The 13,280-nt window shown below is 42.9% G+C and overlaps 1 protein-coding gene across 1 annotated transcript in view; it reads left to right on the top strand.

The window, feature by feature from the left end:
* Nucleotides 1-13,280, top strand: part of LOC143302257 (DNA excision repair protein ERCC-6-like) — a 139,389-nt gene that overhangs the window by 83,545 nt on the left and 42,564 nt on the right. Inside the window, exons 17-18 of the mRNA XM_076616847.1 lie at nt 11,248-11,515; nt 12,023-12,270. Of these exons, the coding sequence (XP_076472962.1) occupies nt 11,248-11,515; nt 12,023-12,270 (516 nt within the window). The remainder of the gene's footprint in view (nt 1-11,247; nt 11,516-12,022; nt 12,271-13,280) is intronic.

Below are 13,280 nucleotides of genomic sequence, written 5' to 3'. Positions count from 1 at the left end.
AAATGTCGTGTGAAGTGAAAAGGACGTCAAGACTGGAAATTTTTTTGTGTTTCATCAAGGGTATTAACTCTCATGGTTTATTATTTTTAACTGTGAATTCCAACTGATTTTGTTGATATTTTTATGTCAGTTTGGGGCATAATCCAGTATGTGATGAAGTGTTCACAAATCTTTCTCTGAATAAATATTTAACGGTCTCCTTCTCCAACTTTCCATCACATGTTATCGTGTATTGTTGATTGAATATAGGATTGAACGGGCAGGTCAACAACTTGAAACAAAATGGCGTCGTTTGCATTCGCAAGGAATATGAGCACGCGCTTTGAATATGTATAAATATGTATACGCAATTCTCAGCCAATAGATCTATAAAGTCTACTCGTAGTATTGATTTTAGTATTTTCTGAAAAAGACCACTTGGGCGAATGAACATAGTGAAAGCCCTGTACACTGAGAATAGAACACACAAGCTTTTTATGTATTGAGTATAATTTCAAAATGTAATGTTTAAGATGAGAAAGATCAGTTTAAAGTAAATTAACCCCATAGCATTAATTAGATTAATTTCCCTTTTTTACTGTCTGTACCAAAGACATGCACCAGAAATATAACTTCCATGCTTAGCAAAAGAAGTTCCTGTTTGAACAAAAATGATAAAAATGGCTGCTCTTGATGCTGTGTCAGAATATCAGATCAAAGTGCCAAGTTTAGAGAATTAAAAAAAAAAAAAAAAAAAAAAAAAAAATATATATATATATATATAACAATAAATTCAGTTTGCATATAATTTGGCTTTTTTTTCCATTTTTTTGTGCCCAGCCCAGAGGTGCAATATTGTTTTAACCAAGATGACTGGAAAGAACTGAATTTTTCCTATTTTTATGCCAAATTTGGTGTCAGCTGACGAAGTATTTGCAGAGAAAATGGCAATGTTAAAATTTACCACGGACACACACACACACACACACACACACACACACACACACACACACGCACAGACAACTGAACACCGGGTTAAAACGTAGACTCACTTTGTTTACACAAGTGAGTCAATGGTGGGGATCAGGTGGTTGGTGTGAGACTAAGTTGTGATGTCACGGACCGCTGCTGTTGCGACATTCTATGTTATTTAGATCTGAAAGTGAAATGAGTCGTTTTTATCAGACCGAAAGATTAAAAGATTAAACTATTACAAAAAGCGCTGTAAAAACAACAGAACTTAAAAAATACACACCAAAAAATGGCACCAAAAGATTCACCTGCAGTGTGCGGGAGATTAGACCTACCATTGGCATGTTCACAGCTTGATGTGCTGGTGGATGTGTATTACACATGCTTTTTACTCATAATTTTGACTGGGAACACACACACACACACACACACACACACACACACACACACACACACACACACTCTCTCTCTCTCACACACACTCTCACACTCTCTCTCTCTCTCTTGCATGCTCGCACACACCCATACACACTCATTTTTCCATCGCTGGCATATACACTGACACAGATGCCCCCACCCCGTGCAAACACACACACACACATGCTCATACACAGACACGCACATGCACACACTGCAGCAAAGTAGCATTTGACATAAATGCTTAGAAGATGTACATTTCAGAATCGTCATTGTCTCTGTATTCTGTCTTCCATGACATCATTACTTAGGCTTTATATCCAGTAAAACTATTTGTGTAATCCCTTTTCTGCGAGCTCGTTTTTCTGCTGCAGCAGCTGACAGTTTGTCCTCACCAATCCGTAGCTGATTCTTGAGAGTGCTTCTCCATCTGTTGCGGTCATCTGCAAGGTCCTCCCAGGACTCGGTGTTGATCTCAAGTGCCTTCATGTCACGTTTGCAAACGTCTTTGTATCTCAGCTGTGGGCGGCCGATGCTTCTCTGCCCTGTGGCAAACTCTCGATAAAGGATGTCTTTTGGGATGCGACCATCTTACATGCGGCGAAAGTGGCCCAACCAGCGCAACCGACGCTGTCTCAGCATGGTATACATGGTTGGGAGGCCACCGCGAGTCAGGACTTCAGTGTTTATCAACATGTCTTGCCAGATGCCGAGTATGCGCCGTAGGCTTCTCAGGTGGAAGGTATTGAGCTTTTTCTCCTGATGAGCATGTGTGGTCCACACCTCACTGCCATACAGCAAGGTGCTGAGGACGCAGGCGTTGTATACAGCCATCTTTGTCTTTGTGGTCAGCTTGGAATTTGTCCACACTCCTTGGGTGAGGCAGGCTAGCGTTGTGGTTGCCTTCCCGATCCTGTCGATCTCCGTGTCAAGGGAGAGATTGTCGGTGATGGTGGACCCAAGGTAAGTGAATTGATGGATGGCTTCAAGCTCGTAGTCATCAGTGGTGATGGCTGGTGGAGATGGCGTGTCTTGGCCTAGGACGTTTGTCTTCTTGAGACTGATGGTCAGACCGAAATCTGGACGGATATTAGCCTGGGCAATGTAATATGGAAGACAGGCTCTTGCCCATACAGCTTGTCCCCCCTCTTCACCTCGCTGACAGATAAAGGAACAGCAAGGGTGTTACGTTTTGGTGCCAACACGGCCGCAGGAGCTGCCGTAAAGTGACAAAGTTTGCCATCCAACCGCCTTAGGGGCCCAGCACCGGATTTTCTGTCAGGGTTTACTCCCTTAGCTAGGTGGCCGCTGGTAGCTCTCCAGAGTTGGTGCCCTTTGATGGGTCATTTATTTACACCAGGGTGTCTAGCTGCCCTCCTCACTATCCTCCTGAGAGGACTGGTGGGGGTGCTGGTTTAGTCGCCAGCAATTCGACCTTGTGACAGGTAGTACTGGGATCCAGGTTACCAGTAACAGATATATCTATCTGATCTGACTATGACAGGATACAGATTGATGAAAAAGGGGATCAGTTGATGCGATGCTCAGAAGCTAGCTGATGACCTGAACACTTTCTTCGCACACTTTGACCAGCATGGCACTTGGGAAGAGCAGCAAGAAGTACTGGAGGCAGCGCAGCAGAAGCCTGGCATACCTCTTGACCTGGATGAGCATGAGGTGGAGTTATGCTTCAGGAAAATCAACCCTAGCAGTGCAAGTGGGCCAGAACATCAGCAGTGTGGTTTTGAAGAGGAGCAGTGTATTCACCAGGCTCTTTCAGGAATCTCTGGACAGTGGCATAGTCTCTCAGCTGTGGAAGATCTCAGCTGTTGTCCTTGTCCCCAAGAAACCCATTCCCAAAGTCCTAAATGACTATCACCCTGTGACACTGACCTCTATCCTATTCAAGTCTCTGGAGAAACTTGTCCTCCATCGACTCCTTGCAGAGACTCGACCCCACCAGGACCCCCTGCAGTTTGCTTACTCTGCAAACAGAAGTACAGAGGATGCAATTGATACCCTTCTGCACTCCATCTACACGCACCTAGAGAGTCATACGTAAGAATGCTTTTCCTGGACTTCTCAAGAGCATTTAAAACCATCCAATCCCATTTGATGATGTCAACGTTAATGCTAATTGATGTGAATCCTTGCCTCATCTACTGGGTTTTCAGTTTCTTTATGGACAGGCCCCAGCGCGTCAAGATTTCCAGTGCCATTGATGTCTGGTCTCCTGATATTAAGACCAACATGGGAGCTCCTCAGAGCTGTGTGCTTTCACCAGCTTGTCAAGTTGTTTACAATGTGCACATTCGACTGTAGATGCAAAGAGAAGGAAGTTCTACAGGTCATGTTCTCTGATGACACTTCTCTGACAGGAATGATTGTGGACAGGTCATGTTCTCTGATGACACTTCTCTGACAGGAATGATTGTGGACAGGTCATGTTCTCTGATGACACTTCTCTGACAGGAATGATTGTGGACAGGTCATGTTCTCTGATGACACTTCTCTGACAGGAATGATTGTGGACAGGTCATGTTCTCTGATGACACTTCTGACAGGAATGATTGTGGATAAGAGGTGAGCTTCTACAGGGACTCTGTGAGTAGGAAGGTACACTGGTGTGATGACAACCATTTATGCCTTAATGTTGACATGTTGAACTGGATGGGTTGGAAAATTGATAAAGTTCTTTAGGGGCTGTTGGTGTTGTTCCTTTTCTTTGGACTGCACTCTTTTGTTTTGTTGACCATTGGCCTGCTGGTTGTGCTGCTTTCTCATGATTGAGTTTTCTCTTTCTGTATGCATTCCTTGTTTAAAGAAAACATGGCCTCATGCAAAGGTTGTTGTCATCAATAGAGACACTTAAGATGATGTGTCTTATATGAAACCTGGAAGGAAAACTTATTCATGCTTTGAATATAAGCTCCTGTGTGGGTTGAAACCGTAACTCATGCAACATTGTGGCTTCACAATTTTTCACAAACAATAGAAGTGCTGTGACATGGACTTCTCTTGATTTGTTTTAGTTTGGTTATTAAAAGGTTTCTTTCCATGATAATGATGAGCACTTGGGTATGGTCTTGTTTATGTCTTTTTCCCTCACCACATAGAACACCCTTCTATGGATACTTACAAAACCCTGTCTCACGTGCACCTCAGGGATCAGCTGCATAGCACGAGACATAAATTCAGATCCCCAAAACCCCAAAACAGGCGTGGCAAAAGAGGTGGGAAAAGATTGTGCTTAGGTAGCAGAATGACAAAAGCAGAGTGGCTGTCAAAGAAATTGTTTAGAATCGGCAGTTGGAATTGTTCCAGCGCAAGAATGAGAATCTCAACAATTGAGAAATTGGCATATGATTTTGACATTTTATGTCTCCAAGAGACCAGGACAAGTGCAGACAGACCAATACATTTTGAGAATTTCACAGTCTTTCAAAGGAATGAAGGAAGAGGAGTAGCAATCATACTGAACAAAAACCTAAAAAACAAAGTTTCCACCATAAATCTAGAGAAATGGTGTAGCAACTCATGTGAACTAGTGGGGGAGCGTCTCGAAAAACCTGACGGAATTCACAAAAGCATCGTGCTCATCAATGCCTATGTTCACCCAGGAACCTGCACAAGAAAAGAGGATTGGGCCTTTTTAGAGGAAATAGAGAACGAACTTGGAGACTCAGTCATTATCTGTGGAGACCTCAATACAAGATCAAAGCTATGGGACCAGCGGAACACCAACCCACAAGGACTCGCACTCGCACTTGAAGGAATGATAGGGGAAATTCTTCTTAGCCCATTAACAACCACATCCCCAACTCGCCTTGGAACAAGACAAGGGGACAGTGACAGTGTGATTGACATCGCTCTAACATCACCAAAATTCAGAGCAGAAATGAATGCAGAGACGCTTCCACACCAAGGCAGTGACCACCTCCCGGTAGTTTTCAGTCTACAGAAACTGTCAGATAAACGCTGCATGAAACCGCGTGATCCATTTCAGTATGAAACCAAAGAGACAACCGTCATCGAAAAATTAAGACGCAGAAGAAACAAAAGAACGGCACCGAACAGGTTACAAACTATTCAGCCCCTATGGTGGAATACCGACACAGAGAGAGCCTGGATAGAAAAACATGCGGCTGTCAAACTTTGGCAAAAAGAAAGAACAAAACCATCTCCGGACAAAGATATTGAAACAAAAGTGAAAGAAAAAACTAAACAGTTTGAAACCATTGCTCAAGAGGCCAAAGATGACAAGTGGAAACAGTTTTGCGAGGCACTCAGTTATGACTCAACATTGACAGAGTTCTGGCAATTTTATCGTCGCATGGAAGGGAAAACGTGCACAACAACAACCCCAGACATGGTAGACACTGACGGAACCAAGCTTAAGACAACGAAGAAACAGGATCCGCCCTGCTCAAACGTTTCATACAACAGAGCGATCAAAGAAACTTAGATGAGAAAAAGAAATATGTTGAGGAGTTAAACCAAACCCTTATGCAGATTGGACCTGATGATGACTTGACAATAGATGATCTAAATGAAGCAATAGCTAAATGCAAGAAAGAATCAGCCCCTGGCCCAGACAAAGTTCGCTACTCGCACATCAAGGAACTATCGGAAGAAGACAGAAGCAAACTTTTCAATCTATATCAAAACAGTTTCCACAATGGACATGTGCCGGAGGACTGGACACACAGCTTCTTAAAACCCATACCAAAACCAGGAAAGGACCATCATCAGGTAAGCGGCTACCGGATCCTAACCATGCAAAACATTGGTGGAAAGCTCATGGACCGCATGATAGCCAGGAAACTTGCAAGGGATCTTGAACACAGGCACATTCTCCCTTCAAATCAAGGTGGTTACAGAACAGGCAAGTCCACATGGGAAAATGCAGCTGCTTTTGCATATGAGGTGTATGAAGGATTTCAAAGGAAAGAAGAAACACTAGCAGTAGCAATCGACCTTGAAGATGCCTACAGTAAAGTCCAGTTTGCACACCTCATGGAGCTGCTACTAAGGCATGGAGTAAGTTTGACACTGACAAGATGGATAGCAGCAGCGCTTCAGGAAAGAACCGTCGTCCTACGCCTTGGAGATTGGATGTCTGCACCTTCTAAACTATCCATGGGACTGCCACAAGGGTCTCCGCTCTCTCCTGTCCTCTACAATGTCTACACGAAGGGCCTTGCAGACTTAAACAACAATGGAATAGCTCGGGTGCTTACTCTTGCGGATGATGGCCTGGTCTTCAAAACTTCGAAAGATGCTCAGGAAAGAACCAAAGCCGTCCAGAAACAACTAAACAATATTGCTCAGTGGTGCAAAGACACAGGATCTTCTATCAATCCAGCGAAAGCGCAAACGTTGCTGTGCACCCTGAACAACAGAACCGTGAGCAAATCACCACCTTCTGTGTCATTCGATGGGATTCAGATCGAGAAAACTGAATGCCTACGCTACCTAGGAATACACTTCGACAGGATGCTGACCTTCAGAAAACATACGGAAAATACTGTTCTCAAATGCAAAAAAGGCCTTTCAGTCTTAAAGGCAATGGCAACCAAAGGTATTGAACAACGCCACCTCTTCCTACTAATCACCAATCACTCGTCCTCAGGGTGATCGACTATGGACTTGGGCTAACAACACCGTCTCAAAGCAACCTCTTAAAATTAGAAAGAGTTCAAAATGAAGCTATGAGGCTGATCCTTGGAACAACAAAAGACACGCCCACAGAAGCCATGCGATACCTGCTTGACCTTCCTTCAGTGCAGGCCAGAAACAAGTTAGAACAGGTCAAGACCTACTTCAAAGCATTAGAAAACCCTCAAAACCCACTGCATGACACAGTCAAAGAACCAAAACGCAGCCGCCTAGGACGAGGAAGATCATGGATGGGGCAAGCAGAAGACACAATCCAGCTAGTATGCCGACTACAAGACCTGAAAGAAACAAAAGAATGGGAGAAAAACCCTGAAAACCTCAACCATCTATTCAACACAGCCATTTCACCCACTCTAGGAAGACAGTGTCAGGAATGGCCAGAGGGCAAAACTGATGTGGAAGTGAAGCTACTAATAAAAGAAAACAGCAAAGAAGAGGACATCATCATATACACAGATGGCTCAGTCACCAAAGACCAATCCAGTTGGGGATTCACTGCGAAACAAAATGGAAAAACAGTTAGGGAAGAGAATGCTGCCTACAAAGTCACAACCTCCAGCCTAACGATGGAAGTTGAAGCTGTGACACATGCCCTCCAGTGGCTATCGTCCATCCATACGGCCGGAAACCAACATGCCATGATTCTAACAGACTCAATGAACCTCATACAGAAAAAATTGAAAACGGAATGGGAAGCCCAGAGTGGCATAAGGCAATGCGCAACTTTCAGATAAAAAAAACTCACATGGTCATACTGCCCGGGACATGCAGGAGTTAAGGGAAATGAGCGAGCTGACAGACTTGCAGGTAACGCAACACCAATGAGCGGCCTACATCTAGGAAAATCGGAAATCCTCAGAAAAGTCAAAGAATATCAAAAAGAACAGGTACAAGGCCATCACACCATCGATCGCCTCAAAGAAATAAAAGCAGAGAGAGGGAGCAGCCGTAAGTCTAACATGACAGGTAGAGCACGATGCTTTGCAAATCAAACAAATATCGGCATCATTTCCAAACCAACATTGCGCAAATTTCTTCAAAACAGAACAGAGTCTCTGTGGGCTTTTCCAATTACAACAGACTGAGCAACACATTAGACGCCACGTTCTTGGCATCAGAGATCTTTTCCCATCCCTCTTGCGGCCAATCAGTGGCAGCCTCTGTGCGTGTGTGTATGTGTGTGTATGTGTGGGTCTGTGTTTTTGAGTGCGTTTGTGCATGCGTGAGAGTGTAAGTGTACACAAGTGTCAGGAGAGTTCTGTGCATGTGTGTGTGTGTTGTGTGTGTGTGTGAGGGGGAGGTGGGGGTGCAGGGAGGTGAGGTAGAGGATGAGGTATGTGAGTGTATGCATGCCTACACTGTGGGAGCAACAGGATATTGGAACGTATATATTATATATATATCTTTGTATATATGTGTGTGGGGTTTGGGGTGGGAGATAAGGGCGTGTGTGTGTGTGCTTGTACAAGTAAGCGTTCATCTGTGTGTGTGTGCGTGTGCGTGTTTGTGTGTGTGTGTGTGTGTGTGTGCCGTGGAAGCTGCGATACATAGACTAGAAATGAGTGTGTGGAGGAGGGGGTAGAGGAGGTGCAGGGTAATTTGTGGTGTATGTGTGTGTGTGTGTGTGTGTGTTGGAGCTCATGTACATTTATATGTATTTGATTGTGCTTTCATATCTGTGAAACTGCGTTTTTGGGGCATATCTGTTATGCATGTGTGGGTGAATGTGTGTCTTCATGTTTTATATTTATTTGCTTATTTATCATCATTGTTGTCTTATTTATTTAATTATTTATTTATTATTATTATTATTTTATCATTATTTTCATTACTACTACCTTTTTTTTTTAATATCATAATTATTATTTATTTATTTATTTATGTAAGCTTATATATATATATTTTTTTCTCTCAAGGCCTGACTAAGCGCGTTGGGTTACGCTGCTGGTCAGGCATCTGCTTGGCAGATGTGGTGTAGCGTATATGGATTTGTCCGAACGCAGTGACGCCTCCTTGAGCTACTGAAACTGAAACTGAAACTTATGTCATTGAGATATGTTGTGTGTGTTATGTGGAATCCAGTTCCAAGTATTATTTCATCAAGCAACTTGGAATAAATCAGTTTTGACACTTGGATGCTGTTGATTCATGAAATTTATTAGATTTCAATGAGTTTTCACTAAGTTATTTTCAAACACTGTTAATTATATTTTTTTTAGAACTTAAAAGTGTAGGCCAGTTTCCTTCTTTAAATGGCACCAATAAGTTTGCCAGTCAGCTGGACTGCAGAATTTCTTGAAAATACATTTTAATTTGTTGGGTGTCAAACATACAAGTGACAATGCACTAACTTATATTAATTTAATCCATCCTTTCAACCATTTAAATCCCAGGTTGCTTGAATAAACATGGACGGAAATGAGTTAATGAATTCTTGCTGGGATTACCGTGGCTGCATTTTCACACCTTCATGTGCTTTTAACACTGAAAATGTGGTGCCCATGTTTGTTAATGGTTGGTGGCATCAGTGTCTGAAATTAGTGTAAAACAGAAGTACCCAACCCTGTTGCAAAAACTTTACCAGCGTCTCACAAGCTTCTTATTGTAGAATCCACACACACACGCACGCACGCACATGCGCGCCCCCCGCACCCCCCCACCTCTGATGAAATGCTTTGATTGTTGTGCCATATGATAAGGTGAAGTAAAAGTTTCAGTGTTTGGGAATAGTGTTGCGCGTGAGAGGTCATACTTGTTCATGATAAAAGTGAGTTCATCCTGTCTGTTTTATGCTGCAAATTACTGGATAGTCTCCAGTATTAGATTGATGTTGGCGCAGAATTCACACAAGCAGTCTGCTCTTCTCAAGGAACTTTCTAGCATGACATCTACTAGATGGGTTGTGTGGACCCATCTTTTTCACTGACACTGAGAGCACACACACACACACACACACACACACACACACACACACACAGATCTTACCGTCTCACACATATCAGGTCTTACCTTCTCTCTCCCTCTTTTTCTTTTGCTCGCATTCATGCGCGCGCGCACACACACACACACACACTCACACACACAGAGGGGCACATTTTAGTTCTTACCATCCTATTAAACAGTGGGCTGTTATAAGAAGGGTTTCATTACCAGTTTCGATAATTTCTTCAGATATAAAGCAAGCATATTGTATCTATCAAATTATTAAACCAAAATATAATATAAACACCAGACTTGTAAATATTGTATGATGACATAATGCACTTGATTGTGTGTTTCTGTGAGGGAAAGGGGGAAGAGTAAATGTATGAAAGGAGTGAAGTATGAACACTGGACATTTATTTTCTTGGGATTTGACTGTAACATTTTTACTCTGGTGCTTTGCCTGCCCATTCCTCTTACTGGGCTCTCCACATTGGTAGGTATTTGTATGTAAATAGAAAAAAGTCAATAGTATTTTTAAAAGGAAAAAAACCATGAGTACATAAAGAAACATTTAGACTATATCAATAGCTTAAATTATTGTCAAAAGTTTCTTTAAGAAATCAGTATTATTAGCCTAGAAAAGGCCTCCTAATGCTTTACAAACTGACAAAAAACTTTTTTTTTTCTAGGGGGCTTTGGACTCATGGTCCCTCCAGCAGGGCATTGGCCCTGTACCCCACAGGGAGCAAGGTAGCCCATGGACCCCGGCCTGGTTTTCAGTGGGGGGGTTTTCTTCAGCTGTTCCCCAGCCTGATTTTTTGTCTTTTTGTAGACTTGATAATTGGACACTATTTGCACCTTGGAGATGTGAGGTGCTTGTTTGCATTTTTTATACATAATTTTGTTTGTTATGTTTATGTTCAGGTTAGCCATTTAATCCTGATGAAAAATGGATGGAATGGTCAAAGTCAGGCATGTCCTTGGTTTATGTACGAAGGAATAGGAAGAGCTGTGCACATTCTAAGAAATAACCTCATGCATTGTCCTGGTGCTGGTTCTTCACTTCTTGTTAGCTTTCTACTTACAGGAATAACAGCCAGTAGAAAGAAAAAAAAAAAGATTTGTGCTGGTTTACAGCATTTGGTAAACTGTTAACAGACGCTGCACACGTTTATTTTATGTCTGTCATCCATTATGTCTTCTTTGATGTTTTCATTCTGTTTTTTGTTATGCAGTTATCATCTTTGTACCATTCATGTCTTTTGCTGCCATCAGGTGCAGAAAGCCAAAGAGATCATAGAGCGGGAGTCCAGTGTGCCTGGTACTATGGAGCAGCGCATGAAGTCCACTTTTCAAATCACATCTGTTTATGAGCTCCCTGAGAACCGAGCCTTGATGAAGGACATGCCTGTGTTCCAACCTAATGCTTCGGACAACCCTCGCTTTGTGCTGAACCGACCTGGTGCAGGTGGAGGGCTGAATGTTTTCCAGTCCAAGCCTTCTGATTCAAAACGGCCCATCCTTAATCGCCCAGCTGGCAATGGTATGGATCAAGTACTCCTTTATCTTCGTAGACCCAAGTCTGTAACTGAAGCATTTGTGGAATCCCCAAACTGTATTACTGAAACAGTTGTAGATGTCCATGTTTATTTTGTTATCCCCAGTCTGTATGAATGAAGCAGTTGTAGATTACTGAGTGTGTGAACATGAGAATTTTCAGATTTTGTCCACCTGGGACACATTGCCACAGTTTATTGAAACATGATGGATTACTAAGGATCATCTAGGAGCAAATAAAAAAAATCGTTGGATGTGAGGCACAAATTGTTAAAATCTCCAAGGCAAAGCTATTTTCCATTATTGTGTGATATGCTGGGCAGTTAGGATTACTTGTCCAGTGCGTTCCAGTTGTTCAGTTAACAACTCCAGCCTTTTAAATTTTTTTTTTTATTAGTATCATTATTTTTTCTTCTGAAATTAAAAGTTACTCCCGTTATTTAGTGAAGTTACAGTTTAAAAGTGCTGATGACTTTTTTACTTTTGCTTGCAGGAAGCAAAGCACCCCAAGTGATTGCGGTGAACCCACCCAAACCGACCAAGACTGAGCCACAGGCAGAGGTGCAGTGTGAGGTGAGCTGTTTGTCCAGTGGCTCCTCTGTGTCTGACCCCATCGACCTGACGGTGGATGAGGACAGCTCCGTCATGCCTGGCAGGATGCCGCACTCCCTGTCCAGTCAGTCCTCTTCACATGGGGAAGACAGGTCCAAGAGTCCCCAGTCTGTTAAACACCAACTTGTGGTAGGTATTGGTCATTTTGTTCAGCAAGAAGGTTCTCAATATGCATCAGTGACTCAGCGGTCTATTGAAATTGAATGATCACTTTGCCCAATGGTAACACACACCTGGCACACACACACACACACACACACACACACACACACACACACACACACCACACCACTTGAACACGAACATAACACCATAAAAAAAATGATGGTATTTATATAGCGCTGAATCTTGTGCAGAGACAAATCTAAGCGCTTTCACACCAGTTATTCACACGCATGCATAACTCTAAAACTGAAGAAACTGAAGACCAGGAAGAGGTAGGGGAGGGAGGGTGTCTTGGGAAGAGGTGGGTTTTAAGGCCAGACTTGAAAGAGCTAAGTTCGGAGACCTGACGAAGCGAAAGAGGAAGTTCATTCCAGATACAAGGTCCAGAGACAGAGAAAGAACAGCATCCAAGAGTGGAGTGTTTGAATCTGGAAATGATAATATTTATATAGCGCTGAATCTTGTGCAGAGACAAATCAAAGTGCATTCACACCAGTCATTCAAATGCATGCATAACTCTAAAACTGGAGAAAAAAACAAAACAAAACAAAACAAGCTGAAGACAAGGAAGAGGCAGGGAAGGGAGGCTATTTTGGGAAGAGGTGGGTTTAAGGCCAGATTTGAAAGAGCTGAGTGTGGAGACCTGACGAAGCGAAAGAGGAAGTTCATTCCAATTACAAGGTCCAGAGACAGAGAAAGAACGGCGGCCAACAGTCAAGTGTTTGAATCTGGGTGTGCGTAAACAGAGTGGATCCAAAGCCGATCGTAGAGAGCGAGATGGAGTGTAGAGGTGAAGGCAGCCACAGAGATAGGAAGGGGCAGAGTTGTGAATACATTTATAACATAGAGTGCTGATCTTGTACTTTATTCTGTGTGAGACAGGGAGCCAATGGAGATGTTGCAAAAGAGGAGTGATGTGCTCAGATCTTTTCTTTCTGAGGACGAGTCAGGCAGCAGAGTTTTGTATGCACTGA

The sequence above is a fragment of the Babylonia areolata genome, chromosome 29 (assembly GCF_041734735.1).
Source record: "Babylonia areolata isolate BAREFJ2019XMU chromosome 29, ASM4173473v1, whole genome shotgun sequence".
NCBI classification, from domain to species: Eukaryota; Metazoa; Mollusca; class Gastropoda; order Neogastropoda; family Buccinidae; genus Babylonia; species Babylonia areolata.
Note: the sequence above shows the minus strand (reverse complement) of the source record. Positions and strands in the feature narration are given on the sequence as shown.